This window comes from Eumetopias jubatus, unplaced genomic scaffold (assembly GCF_037043125.1).
Source record: "Eumetopias jubatus isolate StellerSeaLion01/CBP00866 unplaced genomic scaffold, mEumJub1_p1.0 scaffold_7, whole genome shotgun sequence".
NCBI lineage: Eukaryota > Metazoa > Chordata > Mammalia > Carnivora > Otariidae > Eumetopias > Eumetopias jubatus.
The window spans coordinates 136,565,181-136,588,968 of record NW_028274813.1 but is presented as its reverse complement, the minus strand read 5'-3'; the positions used below and the strand labels follow the sequence as shown (position 1 = coordinate 136,588,968).

Below are 23,788 nucleotides of genomic sequence, written 5' to 3'. Positions count from 1 at the left end.
GCCCGCGCGGGGTTTCGGGGTGGCCCTCTGGGGCCCCGCACCCTCCCCCACTCGGCGGGCCCCGGAGGCCGCGGGGCCGCGAGACGGGGACCGCCCGCGCCCTCGGTGCTCCCAGCCCCCGCCACCCCACCAGGCAAGGGCCACCTCGGGGGAACACGCGGCCGCCCCGAGAGCGGGCCTGGGCTGCGGGGGGCCCGGGGCTCCCCGAGACCCGGCGCAGGAGGCAGCCAGGCCCCCGGGCGGGGCGCGGGCCGGACGGGCGCTTACCGGCGGGGCGGCGGCGGCGGCGGCGGCGGCGGGGCAGGGCCCGGGGCGCCTGGGACGCGGGGCTGGGCGCGCGGGGCCGGGCGCGGCGGACACCAGCGGGCCGGGGCCTGGCCGTCCCCCTGCCCTCCGCCCCCTGCGCCTCCGGCCGCGCGCGCCGGGGCCGGGCCGGGCCCAGACGCACTTCCTCAATCCTGCGGCCCGCGGGCGGGCGGCGCGGAGAGCGCGCAGGGAGAGGATCGGCCGCAGCTGCTCCGGCCCGCGACGGGCACGGGGAGGGGGGCGGGGATCCCTGTGGTGGCCCACCTCAGTTTCCCTAGCCGAAAGCCGGAGGTGCCCAGATGCACCGCTCCCGCCTCGGGGAAGCCGAGGCCCGTGAGCCCTTGTAGCGCGAGTTCTCCTCCAGGTTTGGGTACCCTGCTCTGTCCTCGCGGGGCAGGCGCGGCGACAAGATTGGTCGGTTCGCAGCTCAGCCCAGCTTTCACTGCCCCTCGGCTCTGCTCGGCGGGCAAAATCCAACGATTAACTTCTGACTCGTATTAGGCGTAGACTCACAGTAAATATTTAAAAATCAGGGAATATTCGTTTATGTACGATTCCGTATAGGGCAGTATAGAAACATATTTTTAAAGCTTTCGTATTTTGCGAACTGTGCCCCTCCCGTCACATGAAGTTATTTAATTATGGATGTATATATAGAGATGTCACTATTTGGTGAATCATTTTAAATTGTGTAGGGTGTTTTGGGCGGGGGAGTAGATAACCCAGGGCGGAATGTTGGCAATTGGTTATGTTTCGACTTAATATAAGTATGTTCATCACACCACTGAGGCCATTATCCGAAGGCAGATCATAGAGACGCACGTCCACGCTGCGGGCAGCCATCAGATTTGGCTCCACGTGCCAACCCCAGAAAGGGAAGCCTGCTCAGAAAAAAGCAGATGGTTCTGCAGCCTGGCAGGACCCGCGCACTAGACTCTTTTCACGTAATGTTGGGACTGGAACCTTCCCAGGATTTAGCGCAAGACGGAGACAAATGCCCACCACCCTCACTGCCATTTCACAAAGGCCGGGCAGACGCAGGGCCCCCGCACGACCCCCGCACGACCTCGCGGGCGCTCTGAGCAGTGGCCCCTTGGCAAGGGCACGACCGGGCGGCTTTGCTTTGCTCCCAAGAGGCCTCCAGCTCTCCTGCCACGGAACGCCCTTGCAAAAGGGTGGGTGCGGTTTTGCAATCCTGTCCTCAATACTTCGGCCCGAATTCCAGTACTCAAAAAGCAGCAGTGTGATTGCTACCGAAAAGTCCCTAATAATTTGCAGGGCGTGGCGTCGCAGTGCTGAGTGAGCCCGGCAATCGCGGCGGGGCGCCTCCAGGGCGCGCGGCCGCGCCATCTAGCGGCACCGTGAGGAACAGCATGCCCACTGCTCGGGCGGACACCGGAGCTCCTGTGGCTGATAAGGCTGGGGCAACTCAGCTTCCCTTTTACATGAGTTTGGGAATAGGCTAGGGAATGTCTCCAATGTAAAAAAACAGCCGAGTGGACTGTTTTGAGCTGGTTGCATCCCAGCATTTAACTCTATTCATTAGGCATTAGTTAATCACAGGTTTGCATGGGAAAGTTATTACAGGTCAGTTAAGATCTCTTCTTGCTGCTTCTTGCCCCCCCCCCGGCCCCCCTCCCCACCTCCCGCACCCGTGGTCCTCTAGCTTTTGCTCTGCATACCCAGGTTCTCATCATCTCACGTTGGAATGACCCCTTCTAAGGTGGAATCAACTGGAAGCTACCTCCTCAACCTAACATTTCTGCCTTCTGAAGGCCTAGGGGCTGATTGCTACCCTCCCACCCTACCCCCACTGCCTTCTAGTCATTTCTTCAGCTGTAAACTTAGTTTCCTCAGACATTCTTCCCTGACACTTTATAAAAAAAATCCCTTATCATCCACGTTTAAGCTCAAGTCAGATGCATGTAGGAGCAAGGACAGTAAAAATTCTTTGTCCATTATCGGGAGAAGCTAAGGCATTCACAAGAGAATGTGCCCACCTCCTGTGCCCCCCCACCACAAGCACACAGGTGCACGCGTGCACATGCCCATACATGACAGCCAGTCTGTGTCCCCAGAATGGTTCCCTTCAGAGAGTAAACCAACTGAAGGAAAAGGCCATTTTCCTAGAATGTTCTGCAAACATTTAGATTGAGAAATTAAAGTTTTCTAAATAAATTAATACATACGTAAGTGCATACATTAAGAGAGATCTGATCCAAGCCTCCTTTACGTGTTCTCTTAAAAGGTGGCACCTTGCTGCCCCATAGAGTGATCAAGGATGAGTAACATCAAATACACAGGTGTAACTTGATGGACCTAACCAAGTACAAGGGATGTTCTTGATCCAACCTCAGCATCAGCTCATGGCTTGGTGATTGAGGCTTCTTAGAAACTTAAGGTAGGCTAAACCCAAACACCCAGATCCCTGTGACAAAAATGGAAACGTGTGCACACGATAGCAGGATGCAATATTCTCCCTAAACCCCTGGGCAGTCCTTCCCACCATCTTCTGGACTCACCCACTCACTAGTAAAAGGACACTCGGGCAGCTTAGGTGACAGCTTACCCTTCACCAACTAAGATGCCGAGCCTCTGAGGCCGAGCTCCCTGCCTGCTCAATCCACAAACCCATGCCAGTGTGTTTCACGCTCAGACTAAAGCTGAATTTGAATCCTAAGCTATCAATACTGCTTTTTTACAAGCCATTTTGTACATAAGCTCTGAGAAAGAGAAAGGTCAGCCACAGAATTAAAATGAGTTTTGTTGTTAAATGAAAAAACGGAATGTTTGTCAAATATCCGATTTTATTTTATCGTTGTATTGTCAGACACAATCTGTAGTTGGGGTCAGAATTCCGAGGCCAATAGATTGTTTTTTGAAACCATACCACAGGAATAAACCTTAAAAGAAGTGAAATCTAATACTATATAGATTTCCATTTTTAAATACAGTATATTACAGAAGGTTAGATATACCACCTCTGTTTTTACTTACAACTATAAAAAGATACATTAACTATACCAATTATAAATAATGTAGCATTTCATATTAAAGGCATTATTGTACAATGAGAGAATAAGTACCCTCTAATGTATTACTATCAAGGTTAGTGTCTATAGTTGCTTGAGATAAAATCCTGAAAATTCAGTGTATGAAGTCAACTCCTGACTTAGCAAGTTGCTGACAGTTTAAGTGATAAGTGTTAACTGATGTAGAGAAGGTGAATTGCATATTGCCTATTTCTGATAAGAATGACAACCCCATTCCATATGGGACTTTCTTTCATCCATACACTGGTTTTGATGTTTATTTTATTATTGCCCTCCCCCAATTTAATTCTATAAACATAATTTAATTCCCAAATATAAGCACCATCAGAAAAGTAACTAGTTAATAACAGTGAAAGTATCCAAATAATGCAATTATGTTTGGTTTTGTTTTTAAAAGCGATCAGGGGAACACTTTAAAACTTGGGATTGCACAGCATTTGCACATATAAAGAGGAAAAGAAAAATTCACAACATGTTAGTGCAGTACTCAGGCCACTTTAGTAGGAGACCCAGTTCTTCCATGGAGTCTGGGTGTTATTTGTTAATTAATCATTAACATCAAAATAGGACTTTAAAAAACCAGGCTGTATTAAAACAATAGGCTTTCCAGTTGTGTATGTTTTGCTAATCTAAAATAGATAACCAAACTGGAGACAAAGAGAGCTACACAGGCTGATCATAAACCATTAATGCAAGTGGTAGAAATTCATAATTTGTAAAAGCGAATTATGGCTCTGATTTGTAAAATGCGGTTGCCATGCTGTCGTCATGTCAGAGTACTGAGTCCTCAGCAGTGATGGTAACACTAGGGATGTTCTCTGCCTAAGAAAGTGCCTTGGTTAAGGTAGACCGTGACATAGTTTTAGAGAAGCATGCTGGGCATTGATTCGGTCATATTCCAAAAGGAGTTTGGGTTTTAAGCTGAGTCCCATGGTCAATGTCAAGAGGCAGTCCTTGAAGACCCACGCCCTTTCACACCCAAGTCCTTCAGTACCTTTCCACGGTACTTGCTTCCCCAAAGCTCCCCACACTGGGTCCTCACAATCCTGTTTTTGTTTGGTTTTGAATTTAGTCCTGTTTCTTTCCCACTAACTGGTGGGAGGGGCTTGTTCTGTGGGCAGGTAACCCCGAGGAGGCCACAGGTGCAGGGCCCTGTTTGCAGAACAAGCCGGGCGTTTTTCCAAGTTCTTATTGGAGTCAGAGTCGGCAAAACATTTTTAAGTGACCGCTGGAGACTTCAAATACCACTTCCTGTTGGCCTCGCCCTGAGCCTCTTCACTGTCCCTGGGGGACCTGGTTGAAAGGGAAAAACGGAAATGGCCACTAGCTCCATCCCCAGGCAGGACTGCAATGCCACATACACAACATATTGGTCAATGAAACAGGAGTGTGAGAGGAAAATTGAAATCGTTCAAATCCAGTAGATTTAAAGTCTCCAGAGCAGAGTAACCCGGGAAGGCGGGAAATGCAGGTTTTCTTCGGCAAAAGTTCCATCTGCCACATTCAGCTGTCAAAGGTTTGAGGAAGGAGCCCGCCTTTCCTTCAGGAGCTCTTGTCATTGAGTTTGATGGTGACAGTTTTCACTTCTGTGTATTCAGCCAGCGCATATTCACCACTGTGATCACAGGAAAGAGGAGAACGTAAAACGGGCATGTCACCTCGCCTTTCATTGCCAACTGTGGTCTAACGCTTGATGGGTCAGTTACTCTGTTGAGCAGTGTGGAGTCTGTGCCCACAGTCAGACTGTGATGACTTAATAGGGAAATAGCCAGGAGCGTCACACCTTTAGTGCGTTTAAGTAACTGGATGTATGACTTCAGTTTAAATATCAGGTTTTTTGATGTGTGATGCTTTGGAAATATTCAGAAGGACTAAGTGTTTGCCTTTAACGAATGAAAAGGATGGGGGGCGAGAAAAAGAGGTGGATTCCCTGGGTGGGGAGTACAGAGCGAGAAGAGGGCCCACGTGGGTGAATGAGGAGGGGTGCGGGGGATGTGGCCAGAGGATCCACAAGGAACAGGGACACGGAGGGCCTGGAGTCGACCTCAGAGCCCACAGCTGGCAACCAGTTGTAAAAGGAGTAAGGCCAGCCCAGAGCAGCGAAGGGGGCAGACATTAGCACATACTGGACACAAGTGGGGGACCACAACCTTTAAGTTTGCCTCTTTGGTATCTGTCCCTTCTTTATGTCTTGCAGAGCCCGGTGACCTTTCTCAGGTGTCATGGGCCATCCTTCAGGGCAGCTCCACTTCCCAGAACTGAGATACGGCTTTGGGTATGTTTAAATGCCTCCACATCGTGAAATAAATAAATAAATAAATAAATAAATAAATAAATAAATGCCTCTACAACACGTGCTCTGCTGTTAAGTAAATAAAAATGTGTTCTTGTTGGGGAAAAGAGGTAGAAATTGAGGTGGCCGCTGGAGGGTCTGTAGAGTCCCATGTCATCCCTTCGATCTGTGGTTCTCAAGTGTGGTCTCAAAGCCTCAGTGACATCTCAGACCTTGCACAAAATGCAGATTCTCAGGCCCCCTACCCTGCCCCTGAGGTACTGGGGTTGACAGAATAATGCCCCCGTGTCAATCCTCCGAACCGGTGTTAGGTTACAGGGCAAAGGGGGATTAAGGTTGCAGATGGGATTAAAGTTGCCAATTAACTGGCTTTAAAATACGGAGGTTATTCTGGATTATCTGGGTGGGCCTGAAGTATCACAAGGATCCTTAAGAGGGTAAAAGGGAGGCAGAAGAAGGGAGTCAGAAGGAAATTAGACCCCAGAAGCAGGTTCGGAGAGCTGCAACAGTGTTGCCTTTGAGCATAGAGGAAGGGACCACCAGCCAAGGAATGTGGGAAGCCTCTAGAAGCTGGAAAAGGCAAGGAAACATATTTCCTCCCTGGAGTCCCCAGAAAGGAATGTAGCCCTGCACACACCTTGATTTCAACTTAGTGAGACCGTCAGATTTTTAGCCTACAGAACTGTATTAGGTAATACATTTATGTTGTTTTATAAAAAACTAATACACCTATTGCAGTGGGGCCCAGAAATCTGTGTTTTAACAAGCCAGAGGATTCTGATACAGCTCAAATTGGAGAACCACTCGCTTAGACCTATGTAGGCAGGTCCTTAGCCTTCCCTAAGTCTCCAACTCATGATCTTTAAAATGGGCATACCATCGCCTCCTTGTCGTTATAATGGTTGGAGATGATTTATTATAGAGCTGTATGTACAGGTAAAAAATAAAGGGTAGAAAGTAATATTATTATTTCTTAATTAATACGTCATTGAGATTTTTTTTGGTAGTTTCCTAAAACAAATAGTTCAAGAACCCATGAGAATGAGCGAAGTATTTTGTAATCTTTTCTAAACGTAACACAAAATATAAAAGCCATATGCAGAATGGTGAATTCAACTTCTGTAAAGCAGAAAATCCATTTCAAACCCCCCAAAACAAATGACAAACTAGAAAAAAATTACATTCACCACACTGTGTGAGAAACAGTGCCATATTCCTTCATATACAAAGAGCTCTTAAAAACCAATTAAAAAACCCCACAATCAAATGGAAAAAATCAACAAAGGGAATGAATAGTCAGTTCACAGAAAAACGAATACAGATTACTAGTAAGTGTGAAAAATATGCTCAACACCCTCACAATAAAAGACTTGCAAACCAAAAAAGTGGGAGCTCATTTTTCATGCAGCAGATTACCCAATTTTAGGACTTTATTCTGAAAACAATCTCCCACTAGTGCATAAAGATTTATGCCCAAGGAAGAACCATGGTTTGTAATAGCAAAAGCCCTTGGAAATAACACAAAAGTCCGTCACGGGAGACCCTTAATAAAAAGAATGGAGGCATATCCAAAGCCCATTCTCAAGACCAAAAAGTAGTTTGCTCCCATTTCATTTGAAACAGAAAAGAATGCACATACGTACATCCATTGTATGCAAAGAAAATGCACAGTAATTCTAAAAGTGAGCATCTAGTGTTGCGTTGTTAAAAATTCAAAGTAGTTAATGATTTAACAACTTCCTAAAGAAAAGTAAACCAAATGATGAAAGTATGTTCAGCGAATTAGCCCATTAACAAATACAGTCCAGTCTTAAACCATTTCTGTAAGATGAAGTACACCAATCACTTTATTCTTCCTATTCTTGCAATCACTGCCAAAGTTCAAGTTCTTGCTGCTCTTACTCGATCCACTGTGGTATCTCCTAATGGGTTTCTTGCCCAGTCATGACGGTCTTGGTGCTCAAGGCCATCCATGAGCCCAGCCCTTCTCCTATTCGACCTCACCAGAATGTTGGAAGGGGGAGGGGCGATCACCGTTCTGGGCTCAGAACCCAGCACGAGCCCTAAAGGTGCTCATTAAGTATTGGCTAAGTGAACAAATGAAACAAAATGGGTGATGGAACAGTGGTTATTTCTAACAAACGGGATTGAGGATCCGTGGAGGGAGGCCTCACTTTCCATACATCTTGTGTGGATTGTGTGGATTTTTGTTGTTGTTTGTTGTTGTTGTTACTGCAAAACCAGCAAGGAAAGTGTCCAGGAGGAAGAGAACTTAGAGGCTTCTCCCCAAGACGTGCACAGGAACAGATCGCCGGAGGGGCCTGTGGGTGGGCGGCACAGAGCCCGCCCGGTCCAGGCGGCCCGGGCTGGGGAAAACCACGGAATCCCCCGCACCGTGCTCCAGCATACAAAAGGAGAACTGGATGCGACATGAAGACATTAATCAGAGACCAGTGAAAATAGAAATTGGTTTTCAAGTCAGTTTCCAGGCTCCTTGTGAATTATGTTAAAGTGCTTTATCAAAAGCCTTGGGAAAATATATGCCAAAGGTAAAAAAAAACAAAAAACAAAAAACAAACCACCACATTGAAAAAAGTCCCGGCTGTGGGGATGAGACCCAGGCTGTGCTCTGCGCCAGGTGGGGTTGCTGAGGCCCTGGAAGGGCGATCAGGGCAGGGGGGAAGGGAGACAGAAATGGCACAGGTGAGGAAAGCAATAAGCCATAGGCCGGGTGAGTCAGCGCACACTGGAAGTCAGGCGGGCCCCAAGCACCCTTCCTGCAGCTTGGACATCCAAGGCCGTCTGTGCGGGGCCCAAAATTCTTGCTGCAGCGGGAGGCCACGCCTGGCCTCTGAGAGGAGGATCCTGTGGGGTTTTGGGTCCCCCCCAGCGGTCATGACCTGCCTGGTTGAAGGCAGCTGATCAGAAGAGACAAATGACTATGTATGCCCTGGCTGGCTTCAGTCCACGTGGCTTACAGAGGTGACACCCCCGTTGGGCAAGGCGTCGTGGTGTGATGGGTCCAAGGGTTCAACCGCACCTCTGTCCCTTACTGGCAGTATGACCCGGGAAAGGCATGGAACCTCCCCAGCATCCCTGGGTTTCCTCACCCAGAAACAAGGGTGGTTAGTGGTAGTAACCACCTACAATGGACCAAATGTTTGTGTCCACCAAAAATTCATGCACTGAAGCCCTAGAACTCTCAATGGGAAGGTATTAAGAGGCGAGGCCTTTGGGAAGTGGTTAGGTTAGGAGAGTTGGAAGCCCTGATGAAAACGATAAGTGTCCTTATAAAGGAGATCCCCCGAGAGCTCCCTCACCCCTCCACCATGCGAGGACATGGTGAGAACGGCCTTCTATGAACTAGGAGGGGAGCCCTTGCCAGACCCCACATCTGTTGGCACCTCGATCTCGGCCTTCCAGCCTCCAGAATTGTGAGGAACCAGGGTCTCTTGTTTAAGCCACCCTGTCTGTGGTATTCTGGTATAGCAAGCGGAACAAAGTAAGACACCATCTCGTGGACTGTCGTGAGTGTGGCATGAATGGACACATGCAAAGTGCTCATACAGAGCCTGGGAAGGTCTATGCCCAGCACGTGCCAGTGGTCATGAGTACTACAGCTGTGGGGGGGCTCTGACAGGGACCCAGGTGACCCCAGCCCAGGCCTCATGTCTCTCTCAAGCAGGAGGATGTAAAAAGAAAATGAAGCAGAGGCTCCTAGAACAGAACACAAACAAGCCATCTGGGGATGAAACATGATTTCTGCAAAGGGTTTTCATGGCTGAGAATTTACTGAGGTTCCCTGAAGGGGAAACGAGTCATAGGAATTAGAGGGACACCAATGGACATATTTTACTCAGATGTTCAGATGTTTCTGGCATATTTGCCATGACTCAGGAATGGATTAGAAGGAAAGACCAAGATGGGGGAAGGGACCCCAGTTCCGTGGAGATGGGTCAAAAGCATTTGTTCAGGGAGGGAAGCCAGCCCCATTCTCTCATAACATCTTTATGAAGAATCTGGAAGGGGAGCTGCCCAAGCCGAGGGGAAGCATCTGAGTGCTCCCACTGGATGACATACAAACAAGTACGAGGTAATGCATTTGTATATAAATAACACAAACTGTTTAACTAAGAGTAAGAGCTCGGGGCCCTCTGAGATGTTCCAGGAGCAGCCTGCATGTTGTCACAGATGGTCCTCCTGGGAAGATGGATCCCACAAGCTGTTTGTCCACAAAGGCTAGTAAAATGCCAAGCACCACCAAGAAGGACGTGGGAGAGAAGGCCTCGTCCAGCTGGAAACTACAGTGTGTCCACTCCCGGAACGCTCTGTCCAGCTCTGTGCCTGGACCTTTTATCTTGGGCCAGACACAAGAAGGCCTGTCTGAGTCTATGCCTATGGAGTTCATCTTCCCAGTGGGCAAGATAGAAAGCAACCCTCCAGGAGTATGCGGTGGATGTGATGGGGACACGGAGGACATGGCAGCATGTCTCCCAAAGAGGCACTGAGAAGGAGTCATAGTAGCCCCGAGTCTGTCCATGGAGCCTCTGCTAGTGGGGCGGACAGGGCCAGAGTCCGACCTGGGAGAGAGCCCATTTTCCTTGCTGAGGGCTGGGGTTTGTGTGAGTCTGGCAAAAAGTGCACTTTTCCAGTTCCGCCCCTGTCCTCATGTGGGGAGCCTATGCCAAGTGTCTACTGAACATCCCCATGTGTGGTAACTGCCGGGGAGGGCATGGAAGCTGAGGCTAGAAGTCGGTCCTGGGGCCGGAAGGAGCGCGCGCGGCGTGAGGATGAAGGTGGAGGGCGGCAGAGGTGGGAAGGCGGGAGGGAGACGGGGTGAGAGGGAAAGGGCCACCCGCCTTCCCGACGTGGCTGATCTGGCCTGACACACAGGGGCACGGGGCAAGGTCAGTGGACTGGTGTGAATGCCCCCACCCCCCCGCCCTGCCCACCCTGTGAATGTAGTGTGTGTTTTATTCACCTGCCGGCAGGCATGCGGTGAACAAATACTTACAGTTCTCTGCCATTTCCTGACATTTTAAAGCCACCAAATGGTGCTTGTGCGTAGATGGCATTATAACAGTTGATCCTAGAGGAAGAAGGAAAGATGCTCACGATTACCTGGGGAAGACCCACCCGGGTCATGGGTGTCCCGGCTCTCAGGGGCTTGAAGCAGACGGTTGCCTAGAGCACGACTTTTCGTCAAAGTTTTAATAATGGAAACAGCGCATTTTCAACTTCTGCTTTCTCATTCTTCCCCACCAGAAGCTAAAATTTGAATATTCCTAGCCATAAAGCTTTTCACTGGGATAGGAGGGAATGTCAGGGTGAGAAGAAAGAAGAGGGAAACTGTGGCACTGGGGAGTAAGATTTAGCTTTGAAATGCGCCAGACCTGACCTCAAAGCTCTCCTGCTTCTTGGCCCTAGGGATTCTGGGCTTGCTACTCAGCCTCTCTGAGCCCCGATTTATATTTATCAGCATTATCATCTTTCCTGGGAGGATAATGTCATCTGCAGGATGACTGGTGAAGCGGGGACTTGGGTCCTCCCTTTGAACAAGACCATGCACTGCTTTTAGAGTCAGAATAAAAAATAAAGGTGGAGGGAGTGGAGTCCAAGGGGCAGCACAACTCGGTGGTCAGGAGCAGGGGTACCGGAGCTGGCCGGCTGGCTCCGGACTCTGCTCTGCCACGTACTACCCGTGTGACCCTAAGCCAATCACCCAGTCTCTCTGTGTCCCCATGTCCTCCCCTGTAAAATAGAGACAATGATGGTGCTTATCTCAGAGGTGGTCATGAGGACGGAGCACAGCTCTAAGACAGCCCTTGGCACAGATGATGTGACTGGAAGCTGTCTGTCCGTAGAAGGGCCGTGAAGCTAGCAAGTCAGCAACTCAGGAGAGCTGAGACACACACATCTGCTACTCACCAGACAGTTCCAGACTCCAAGGCAGAAGCCAGCTTCAGGGCTTTGTCGAGGTTTTTTGTGAACACGGCTGCCGTGAGTCCATATTCAAGGCTATTTGCCCTTTTTATCACTTCTTCGATATTTTTGAACTTTAGTATTGGCTGCACCGGTCCAAAAATCTACGAAGAATTGCAAGAAGGTCAGTGAGAGGTGCGTCCGAAGGAAGGGCATCCGCTCTGAGCCAGCACTGACTTTGTTTTACCCAGCGTGCTCACACGCATGAGGAATGAGGGCTGGGCACAAAAGAACCTCCAGAGATCTTTTGAGCTACTTGACGGTTGACATCCGAAGGGAAGGATTACCATTAAACCAAACTTAAAATACCAACTGAAAGCATGTTTCAGGCTTCTCTCTCTTAGTGTCATCAGGGCTTCTGAGAAGCCCCAGCCCTCTGATGTGCACACAAGACAAAACTTCGCGAGTTTTCCTTGGAAAGTTATTGCTGAGGGTGTTTGAGGGGCACAGCTGTAGGACCGTGTGCCCCGACCTCTTGGTGGGATGTTTTCCATCAACGAGGACGCCATAAAATGTCTCCCTAAGAACTCCCAGAGGAGGGAGGGAGGGAGGGAGGGAGACACTGTTCCTTGCTGTGTAAAATAAAAATAAAAACCCCATAAAGGTCTCTAGGAGAAAGTCTATAAAATACCCACACAGGAAGTACTCAGCAGTGATTCACTTTCTCTCGAGTCCCAGAAGACCACAGCCCAGGGTCCAGCCACGCGGGACCCTAGGTGGGAACAAGTGTCCATCCGGATTAATGGTGAGATTGAAAGAGAAAGTTAGAATCCCACTCTTATGGGGGTCTCCTCAATTTCCACCATTTTCAAGGATGTTCCTGATGGAAAACTTCAAAGAGAATTCCAGCCATGATATGTTCTTTGAATGAACACACCGGTCATTTTAGTTCAGTCTATAGGGGCCATGGAGGCAGCTTTGGGCCGTGAATCCACTGGTATAGCCCACTGGTGGCAAGAAGCCTCCATGATGGGCCACCCCAAGGATGTGTTAGAAGACAGAAGAGGGCGTGTCGCTCCTCAGAGATGCATGGAAAATGGGGGGTTTAGGACAAACTCTACTATACAGTGCTTGGGGTTCCCAAAGGCAGGTAGGCAAGATGGCTTTTCTCAGGACCCCAAAGGAGAGGAAGAAGGCCATAGGAGAAAGGAAAACACTCCCCTCACAAAGACTTCTGGGGTCCCTGAGCCCTAGAGAAGACTTCTGTGTGTAAGACCCACTCCTTTCACCCCCCGTGCCCCACAAGAGTCCCCTTGGGATGAAGCTTTTCCTGCAGCCCCCAGTACCTCCTCTTTGGCAATGCGCATGGTGTCAGTAACTTCTGAGAAGACAGTGGGTTTGATGAAGAGCCCCCTGTCTTCCATGGCTGAACCCCCACATTCCAGCTTGGCTCCCTCCTTCTTCCCACTCTCGATCAGATCAAGGATTTTGTCGAACTGCTTTTGGTCAATCTGCAAAACACAAGGAGAAGTATAGCTTGGATTCCATCAGGGCGGTAGCTGCCATCTGATGGGTCCAGTGGGCTTTCCCATGATCAGCTGTCCCGCCCCCAAGTGGTCTTGCCAAGTCATAATTCATGGGACAGATGTGCCTTGCATGCAAATATTCCTCCGATGCACAAGTCTAGGCTCTTTGGAGCAGGGGAGAGATGGGGAGATAGGCTCTCTTCATCCTCTCCAGGTGTACGGTCTGTTCATACCACTGCCCTCTTCCATGCTGTTAAGCAAATCCATGAATGAAACAAGATCTGAAGTGGTCACTTTGCTCTCCCAACTCTTTGCATCCTTCCAGGGTTGCCAGATTTAGCAAATAAAACCCCAGGGCACCCAGTTAAATTGGCATTTTTGAAAGACAATGAAAGACTTTTTTAGCATAAGCATAATGTTTGGGATATGCTTATGCTAAAAAGTCTTTCCTTAATTTGGGATATGCTTATGCTAAAAAAGTCTTCTTTGCTTATTTGAATTCCAATCTACTGAGTGTCACGAAGGTTATCTGGAAACCCTGCTCCCTTCTCACAGGGCACGATGGATGAGGGTGCTAGTTACTGGAATTGTCCATCCATGGTGCAGAGAAGAAGGGAGAAGGAAAGCTGACCATCTTACCCAGCCGCCCTGGAAATCGAGTGGCGTGAGCTTGAAGGTGAGATGGATGAACTTTCCTTGTTGGTGAGGAGCCAGATCATCAGGAAGCCTCTGCCTTCTGCCACCTTGTCTAGGGATCTCCTGAGCCAGAGTGCACCCTGTACCCCCTGCCTAATTCTCTGCTTATAGACAAGGCACTCAACCAAATGTCAAAGGGCACCCTTTGGGGGATACTGTGCTCAAGGGAAGAAGTGCTCTCCCCATCCCCAGTGGTCCTTCTTTCGGAATCCATGAGTGCCCTGTTCTTGACCATGACCCTGTTGCTAGTCCCCTCCCTTTGGCTGAGAGAGACAGAGTTTTGATAGGTTTGCTGTAGTTGAGCTTTTTAGATGGAAAAACTGGTTTCACTAAAACAACTTTAAATAAAGTTAAAAAAAACAAAAACAAAAAAACAAGCAAACCCAATGGTGTATATTTGGATGCCTGTCTGTTCCTGAGGGGCAGGCTAGCTTTCTCAGAACCAGTGGGCACAAACCGTACAAGTCACTGGACCAGTCATCTCCTGATGTGTGGATCCAGTGTTGAAATTCCAAGCTGGATCCATACCTCACACCTTGTACCAGCATAAATTCCAAACAGATCAAAACTTTAACCGTGAAAAATGGAAGTTTTCAAATTCTCTCATGTGGGAAAAAGCCTCTCTAAACATGGGGTGCTGATGGTCTTTTTATGACGTGAAATCCGGAAACCAAAAAGAAAAGATGGATAAATTTGAGTATGTTGTAAAGAAAAAGGCAAAGCCATCGTGTAAACAAAGTCAAAGGCAAAAGCACAAACTGGGGAACACCTGACGAGTCATATCATAGAAAGGGAGCTAATCTCCCTCACGTTTCAAGAGTTCTTGGAAGTGTAAGAAAAAGGACCAGTGATACAAGAGAAAAATAGGCAGAGCACATGAGCAGTTGATAGACAAGATACTACCCGTGGCTTTTAAACGTGATAAGATGTTCTGCCTTAGTCATCATAAGACACACATGCATATTAAAACCAAGTGATCAGATGGGCATCAGATGGGCAAAATCCATGCTCTGTCAGTACGGCTGGAGAAACAGACAAGCCCATACGAAGCTGGTAGGAACATAGGTTGGTTGATCCTCTTGGAAGGTAATTTGGCAACACTTAGAGACATTACAAATGGGCTCCCACTCTGCAATCCCACTTGAGGACCGTGTCCCCCGGATTTCCTTGTGCGTGTGCAAAATGATGTACTCTGTGACATTGTGCATAACCGCACACACCCACGTCTTTATCAGAACATGTTATCTGAATTCTGGTGAATTCGTACAGCTGAACTCTATTTACATATGAAAAAGAATGAGGCAGGTTCTCATGACCCGTAGTGTGGAAAGCTCTTCCAAGTTTCTTACGAGCGCACAAAAACCAAGGTGTAAAACTGGAGAGCTATCACAGTTAGTTATCTTTTGGGTAAAAATAGGGGAAATGAGAATACATATTCATATTTGATTATATATCCATAAAGAAGTTCTGGAGGGATACGTGAGAAACTATGACCATGGATACCCATGGAGGGGAGATTAAGAACCAGGCTTATGAATGGAGCGGGGAGGATGGCAGAAAGCCTTTTCTCGACTGACCTTTCTATGTGTTCTGGGTTTTAACCCCTGTGAATGTACCCCCACCTAAAAAAGTGATTCAAACAACTCCACTGATTCTAGTAATATCTCAAGGTTCTCTCAACTTCTCTCTGGGTGAACCAAGTCTTGGGTTAAAAGTTCCAGGACTGCCCTTTCCTCCTCCCCGGAGGCCAAGAGGGCTTGTAGGGCTTCACCAAATACAGGTCCTGAGTGGCTGTGACCATTTTCTACCTGTCTGTCCTGGGGGCAGTGCTGGGTCCCCGTGGAGAGCCTGCATATCCAGACTCCACTCTTCCTGATGAGTCCATGTGAACACATTGTCTCAATCTAATAATACCCTAAGAAATGTCCGCTGGTGCCTTCCAGTGCTGGAAGGAGAGCCTTCCAGAAGTGAAGGATGAGGCTGGGCGCACCACCAGGGACAGAGTCAGACAGACCCCAAAGGACAGGTCGGAAGCTGCACTTGGCTCTGCTGAAGAGGGCATCGGATCCTGCCCCCACCAGGTGGCTTGCGCAACGTTTATGCGCCTCGTTGCTCAGTTGCCAAATAAACCTGAAAGATTCTGGAGCATTCGGCTGGCGACTGCCTGCAGTGGACACTGATCTAGGTCAGTGAGCTGTTTTATAGGCAGGAGACAGACAGGGCTATTTAGACAGCTGTAAATCCTCTCTGAGTAAAAATCTTATTACCGTAGATGAAAAAGCACTTTGGGAGAAAAAAATCCAACAGCGTCCTAAAATAATATGCTGAGGTTAGGCGGCTTAAGTGAGCTTTCAAAAGGACTTTTAGCTGCAGCATCAAAAGCACCGATGAAATCAACACCCATTCTGCTTGGATCTGCTCTCTTGGAAGAGATTTCTGTATCTGGCTTCAAAAGTCAAGCCTGGAGCCTTGGAAAGAAACTTATGAATAATGATGGGGTGAAAGGTTTCCTTAGTATGGGATCAGCTCGCATATTTCCCACGGAGTCTGGATTAGCTTTACAATCACGGTGGATTTGATAATGGCTTGTGGCCATGTTTGCATTCAGACCGGAAATCCAACCAAGGCCACTAGACAACTTCGTGTCACTGGCCACTGGGTTTGGAGTTGAGGTCTGGCAGGGTGGGGAGTTTTGGCCACAAGATGGGATTCTTCTCTCCACCAGGGTCACGTGGCATTGGAGCCACAGTGCACGTGGGCCGGGGCAAGGCAAGGATGGGCACGGTGGCCAGAAATGCACCTTTTCCACGTGGTCCTCCCCCTTCCCCAGCCAGGACATCCCCATGGGATGGTCAAGCAAGACCCGATCGACATGGCCTGAAGTCATGCACATTTTTGGCCACCTGGATCAGGGAGCCTGTCATTGAATGCTCCCCCCTCCCCCGCCTTTAAAAAATAAAGACTTATTAGGTGCCTTGAAATATTCATAATATTCATCCATTAAAATACTCCCATTTTCTAGACAAGGAAAGTGAGGTTTGGCAGGAGCTTGGGCCTTTCACAAAGTCACAGAGCCAAACTTGCGTGGCTTCCCAGGGAAACATGTGGTGCCAGTGCCACGGGAAAGCAGCGAGCTCCCGGGATGGACACAAGTAGGTGAGTCTGGACGCGTGATTTGCAACTTCGTGGCTGGGGCAGGACTTCGGCTCCAAGCAAAGTGGGTTGCTGTCGAGCTCCATTTCAATAATGCATGGGATGGTCAGGCTGCCCTCTTTTAAATATTTATCCATCTGCTGCACTGCATAATTAGTAAGAAAGTGATACAGGATGTGCCCTTTTAAAGAGGTTATTAAACCTCTCGGTTATGATCATTTTCATCATCCCGTGGTTAGTTTCGAAAACCAGGCCTCTGGAGATGTGTTCCTCCTGTCCAGAGATGCAGCCCTGTTCCCTGAGCCCTCTGCACTCCCTCTCCACTGGGATTCTTTGGTTTCTGACGGTCACCTTGTCCTATAGCGCACGTGAGCTCCAGGGAGGGCCTGGAGGCTGAGACTGTGGGCTCGAGGTACTTAGCCTCTGCCTGTATTTCGCTGCCTTTTGGCCAAGGTTACAAGCCCTCTTCTGCAAGGAGACTGGTCAGGTAAGACAGCCTCTGCCTGAGTCTCTCTTCTGGGGATCCTGGTGGCTCAGAGACTGGACGGTCCTCTTGGCTGGAGGGTGCAGGCATAGGGCCTTAGGAACTGGGAATGTCTCCCTCCTGCCGAGGCCCTGAGCTTGGCATTATCAGCCGCAAAGAGCAAAGCCTCTGTGTCCACTCCCGCTTTATAACCCCACCGAGACCCGATGGGACCTGTCCTGTTGCTGGTGTCTAAACCAAAGCAAGGGGCAAGGCGAGGCAGCCTCCCTTCTGCTTTGAGAGGGACCCTGAAATCGATCGAAAAGCACTGGGGCTGTAAGGGGCCAGGGCCAGTGCCTGGTTCAGCCCCCTGCGGGTTCTGACACATCAGTAGGTTACCTGCGGCCCCTGTTCCGTTCTGACGTCGAAGGGGTCTCCAATGGGACGCTTCTTGGCGTACTCCACGCTCCGCCTGACAAACTCTGCGTAGATCTGCTCCTCCACGAACACCCTGGAGGCGGCCGTGCAGCACTGACCTTGGTTGAAGAACACTCCCTGATGGGCGCACTCCACGGCCAAGTCCACTGGAGGGAGGGGGGCGGCGGAGGCAAGAGGAAGCCATGAAGTCATTAGGGCAGGCCTGCTGACGGCCGCAACTCTAAATGCCCGCACCAGCAAACAGGCCCCGGAATGGCCACGTTTCAGAAGTTAATTTTATTCCCGGCATTTCCCAACAGAGAGGATGGGCAAAAGGAGCGTGGGATGAAACCAGTCCCCCCCACCCCCACCCCCCAGTGCAGGACTTCTTTACTCTGCTGAGGAGCACAGAGAGTTGCATTCCCTGGTTCACCTGTTCCTGGAGCCCTCCCCTCTCCCTTTTCTGGAGGACCCACGTTCTATAGAACAAACCTTCCGTAAGCCCTGATGAGGCCAACTGGTGAGAGCTATTCCACCTTGAGTTTCCTTCACTATCAAGTCCTGTTAAGTCAGCTTCTTTTGCTTATTAAGTCTTATTAAGTAATATTAACTCCACGTAGGACGTATATATACGGGTTAAAAAGAAAGCACTGATTCTGCCCCAGGAGGTCTGGATCTGAACTAGACAGCGGGCATCGAGTTAAAACTAGAAGGGTGCTTAGTAAGGAAAACCTTCGGGGCCGTGCTTCGCGGTGAAGAATGCTCAGTGGGTGTGGTTCCTAGCACTCCACGGTGAGCTGGTTTGCCTGCACCCCTGCCGCCCTCCTACTCGCACACGGCAGCTTAAGAAATGCAGCTTTCCTTTGCACGGGGCAAAAAGCATCCCTGCGGGGCACGGGCAGGCGATCCAGACACCCAGCCCCGCTCTTGAGCACCTCGGAGGAACGCTGCCCTCCGCTTTGAGGACTGAGACATTGCTTTCGAGCCGGGTCTTCCATAGAAAGTCCCTGTAGTAGCCGATAGCATCAAAGGGTCTTGCCCGCCCTGCACCTGTCCCCTTCTCTGTGCCAACTTAAAACGGCCCCTTCTCCAAAAGAACTAATTTGTCTCCTGTGCCCTGATGGGAGCCAGGGGTGGTGGCTGCCGTCGGTGGGTCGGGGGATGGGGGCACGTTATCACTGACATTATGCGTGGATGCCAGTTTTGTCAGAATTGGATTCTGTGGATTGGCACTGCCCGGAGGAGAGGCAGGACATGGCTCCGCAGGGCGTTTGGGAGCCTTTTAAAAAACCAACCCCCAAACAGGAGGGAGTTTTGGGTTTTAGCTGCAGTTTTCTTCACTGGTGGGGAGAGAGGATGAGCTGAGGTGGAGACCGGTCGCCCAGATATGGTGGCACAAGAACGGGAAAGAGGGGTGCAGGCTCTTTAGGACTGGAGTTGAAGACCCCAAATGTGGCAATGCCCAGAACTGCTCTATGTGGTTCCAGAAACCAGTAGTGACACCAATGATGCTTCTACAAGGGAGCACCAGCCCAGGCGACAAAGGAGCAGTCCGTCTTCCTGCCCACCTTCCTTCTCCTTCCCTGAAGCTTACTTCCTCACCCAGGCCACTCACTCTCCTGTGGAAAGCCAGCTTCAGAGACAGGAAGTGATATCAGTCCTTTACACCTCAGAAAGAAATTGTGCTAGGGTTGTTTTTCTCAGGGATATTTGCAGCGCCCACCTTATCTGAGTGTGGAATAGAAAGCTTTGTTCTCCATGAAAGGGATTTCTGGCCCCAGGGGACAGGTGGGGAGGCTGTTCTAGAAGGTGCTTCAAGGTACCTGGGAAGTACCTTGGCGGCTGACCCTGTCCGCAGGTGAATGAATGCCCGATGTGGCCCCTTCTTCCTTCTTCTGGACATAGCATACATACAAGAATAGCATACAGTTTCATGAAGCTCTAACAAGACACAAGCGCCCCCAAGCCACTGGGCGGGGGTTGCTTGCCCAGGGAAGAGGTGGTGGAGAGAGAGATAGGACCCAGATTAGGGGGGTATGTCGAAGAGTCCGCTGCCACTGTGCTCTCATTTGTCAGGAAGGAAGGGACATCTCGAGTTTCAGAGACGCAAAAAGCACCATAGGAAATACTGACTGGGAGGGGGGAATGATTAATGCTTGTGAGTGGGGAGCACTTGCCCTGTTCCTCCCTCTCCTGGCCGTCTCCCTGCACAGGGGACTCTGGGGAAGGTCTGGATCTGCTCCTCATGGCCCCAGGGACGGGGACCGCAAACTTAATCCTGAAAGGCAGAGACAGGCAGCCTCTCGGCCCCCAAACAGGACACCTTTTTCTCCAAGGCAGCTTTCTATGAGCAATAAGGCTGGTGTCTTGATCTCCATCTGCCTACTTACGGCCGGACAATCCAAGGTGGGAGAATCATCGCCATTGTGTGTGTGTGTGTGTGTGTGTGTGTGTGTGTGTATGTGTGTGTCTCAGTTGGTTCTGAGCTTGTGCAAGGCAGCAGGGAGAGACTTATGGACTGTCTAAGCCCCAGCAATGCCCAGAAGGGGAGAGACTCACGGTCAGCATCAGCACACACGATACAGGGGTTCTTCCCCCCAAGCTCCAGTGTCACCCTCTTCAGATTGCTCCGAGAGGCAGCTTCTTTAACCAACTTTCCAACCTTCAGGATAAAAAAAAGACCAGATGAAACCTCAGGTGGGGCCAGACCTGGCCGGGACGTTTTGGACAAGCTGAGGGCCCCCCTGCCTCTCTGCCTAGGTGCCTTAGGCCTCTAAGGCTGCCTCCCCACCCCCCTGGCCTCTCCTGCGTCTCCTCATGGATCAGACCTTGACATCACTGGAATCCTTGGTCCGAGCTGCTCCACTTACAGGGGCGGAGTGCGAGCCCTGGAAGGCCCAGCAATGTGCCCATAGCCACACAGCTGGCTGGTGGCAGAGCCTGCTCCTCACTGGTCCTGGTGCCTGTCTCTCCTGGAGGCAGGCTGGCCCAGCTAGTCTGGTAAAGGGCTCGAGGGGACCCAGGGGCGGCTTGGGGGACGTGGTTTCGCGTGGCTCTTTGGTATAGTCTGAGAGAACCTCCAAAAGTTATGGTAATAGGGGAGCTGACCCTCAGGAGGAGAAGGAGCCAATTCTCCCATAACAGACTCAAGACCAAGGCTTCCCCAGGGCGAAGGGAGAGGACCGGTACACAGTGCGGGAACAGGACCCCTCACCAACCTCCTTTGCGTACCTGGAGGGTCTCTCCTATCATTCCACGCACTGCCAGAAGCGAGGCCTGGCCCATCACACAGCGGGCCCCACAGACTCAGAGCTGGGGAGAGACTCTCAAGAGACCAATGTGCACACGGATGCTTAGAGCAGACATCTAGCCAGAGGCAGGGCTGGGCTCTTCTCGGGCTGAGGCTGTTTCCCCAAAACTAAGGTGCGAGCGCATTTTAACAATTGGCCAGCTCCCAGGTGATGGACTGAATGACATTTGGAATAGTTCCACCGTGACAGGGACTGTCTCCAGAGAGCAACAGAAGCAACACCAGTCTGCCATGGGCTGGCGATTCCTTGTGGGGCTGAGGTGTGCTCTCAGGGCTAGACGCAGCAGGGGGACCTAGGGTGGGAAAGCACCCCATCCCCTTCTGGAGATGCCTGTCGGCTGAGCAATCCCTGGGACCACAGAGGCCACCTTCTTGTCCCTGAGGTTGGCTGCCCAGTGAGAGCACCACCCCACTGGACCCATGGGCAGCCCTACGGACACCTAGAGAAGGGGATTCAGGAGTCTCTGCAGAAACGGGATGAGTCAGCTGTTGGGGGAGAAGGCAGCTCGGGCTCCTGGAGGGACTAAATTTGTGGGGAGATGGGGACACTTGCTGCTTGGGAAGCATTTATTCAATTCTTTCTCAAGCACAGAATAAGATTAGAAATAATTCCACACAGAGCTGTGTGTCAGGGCAGAGGGGGAAAGTGTTCCTCTCCCTTCCCCCTGTGCCCCAGGACCTGCACAGAGGTGGTCACGGGAAGAATTTCTTGGGCATCCTTACAGACCATTTCTATTTCTCTCCACGCACACTTTTCCCCGTGGGATCATTCTGTAGCTACTTTCCCGCAGCTTCCTTTTTTGTGTGTGTGTGCTTCAACCACAGACAGCGGGCAGTTTTCCTTACTGTGATGGCTGTAACACCCCGTATAAAATGCATACAGTATACTGGAAGACGGGTCCTGGTGGGCTCATGAGAACCTCTCTCTGACTAGTTGCTTTGAGATGGAATTTCTGAATCAGAAGTTTGACACTTTCAAATTTGGGATCAATAATACAATATGGCCCTGCACCTTGGGACTGCTGTGGGTGAGTGGCCCGTTGGTTTCCCACAGCTTCCATTATACCAGATATCAAGTTTTACCAATCTGGCGGACAAAAGAACTCATTGGTCAATGAGTTAGGTCAGGCTTACTGGACATTGGGTGTTTCTCTTCTCTTAATTACCCACTGTCCCACCATTCCGTGTGCTTGCTTTTGTTTTTGCTTTTTTTCTTTTTTCCCTTTTCCTTGAATTCTGGGATATTATGGATTTTAAGCCTTGGGGAGCTGCATAAATTCTGTTTTTCTCCCAGCTTGCTATGTATCCTTTAACTTCGATTATGATGTTGTTTGTTCTATGGATGTTTTACATTTTTATTTTATCTTATCTACCAATCTTTTCTTCTAAGGCTTCTGAGTTCTGTTAGATATTTATTTAGCTTGGAAACTGGACCAGTGACTTTATTTATTTCCTTTTTTTTTTTTACTGATTGTTATGCACTGAAGCGTGGCCATACTTAGGATAAATAAATCATAGTTTAGCTGCTCAAAGGAAAAGTTCCCAGGTCTTGGATCATACAGTGGCTGCCACGTTGGCTGACAGCCGTGAGGAGGGTTACCTCTGTGGACCCCGTAAAGGCGATCTTGCTGATCTGAGGGTGGGAAGAAATTGCTGCTCCCACCGTGGGCCCAAATCCTGGCACGATGTTGACCACTCCTGGAGGGAATCCGACCTGGATGGAAATCGAGGTGGCATTCAGAGGAGGAGAATGGATCACACAGATGTCTACCATAGACCATGCTCTGGCTGACAGAGCCAGGGCTGTAGGTTGTCCCCCTCATTGGGAAGCCAGGGCTAGGGTCATTGGGAAACCAGGGCCCAGTGTACAGGCTGGGCCAGGGTGAGGCATACATACACCCTTCCTTCTAGGCAGCACCTCATAACCCAAAGCCTCTGAGCAAAATGGCGGTGAACCTTCACAGCCCAGCTCCATTCTGTGCATGCGTGTGCGTGTGCATATGTGTGCCTGTGCATGAGTATGTGTGGATCTATCTACACATATGTATTCTCAGGGAGAAGAGAGATACCTTGGTTACATCCTCCAAGGCTCAGAGGCCCCTGCAAAATATCCTCTCCCTGAGGTTTAGCTCCCATTTTTTAAACCTGTCCCATCAATGTTCCAAATGGCAATGCGGTATCGCTCCCTCAAAGCTCCACCTTGTTGAACCTGGGCCATGCCCAGAGCTGGCATATCCTGAAGGTTGGGGACAGTCACTTCTCTCACATTCACACCTCCTGCTTTGCACCTATGAGGCTTCTTTATTCACCAAGAACACCACAAAGGAAGGCGGTGGGGGGATGCTATTTAGTGAACAATTAATAAATTTACCATCTCATGCGATTAAAACAGATTATTTTAGAAAGGCAAGATTTTAGGACACGGCGTTCGAGTCTTTAGGTTTCCTCGGTGCTGTGCGTTCATGGTTGTGATTTTAGAATCTGTCAGTCTCATTAATATGATGTAATCATGTCCTACCTCCCCAGTCAAAAGGAAACTGGGAAACGGGCCAATTCCTGGCAGCTTCAGCCTAACTTCTAAGCAGTAAGGGTCCTGCTTCCCGATTGTATTAGCCCCCCTGAGAAGTGACACGAATGGATCTTTCCTCC

General features: G+C 49.9%; 1 protein-coding gene across 1 annotated transcript in view; it reads right to left on the bottom strand.

Moving 5' to 3' along the window:
• Window positions 1–4,901: 4,901 nt before the first annotated feature.
• Window positions 4,902–23,788, bottom strand: part of ALDH1A3 (aldehyde dehydrogenase 1 family member A3) — a 35,077-nt gene continuing 16,190 nt past the window's right edge. The window contains exons 7-13 of the mRNA XM_028122808.2: window positions 22,740–22,853; window positions 20,389–20,491; window positions 17,812–17,996; window positions 12,921–13,085; window positions 11,581–11,738; window positions 10,667–10,741; window positions 4,902–4,974 (exon numbers count right to left, since the gene is read on the bottom strand). Coding sequence (XP_027978609.1) covers window positions 4,902–4,974; window positions 10,667–10,741; window positions 11,581–11,738; window positions 12,921–13,085; window positions 17,812–17,996; window positions 20,389–20,491; window positions 22,740–22,853 — 873 coding nt within the window. The remainder of the gene's footprint in view (window positions 4,975–10,666; window positions 10,742–11,580; window positions 11,739–12,920; window positions 13,086–17,811; window positions 17,997–20,388; window positions 20,492–22,739; window positions 22,854–23,788) is intronic.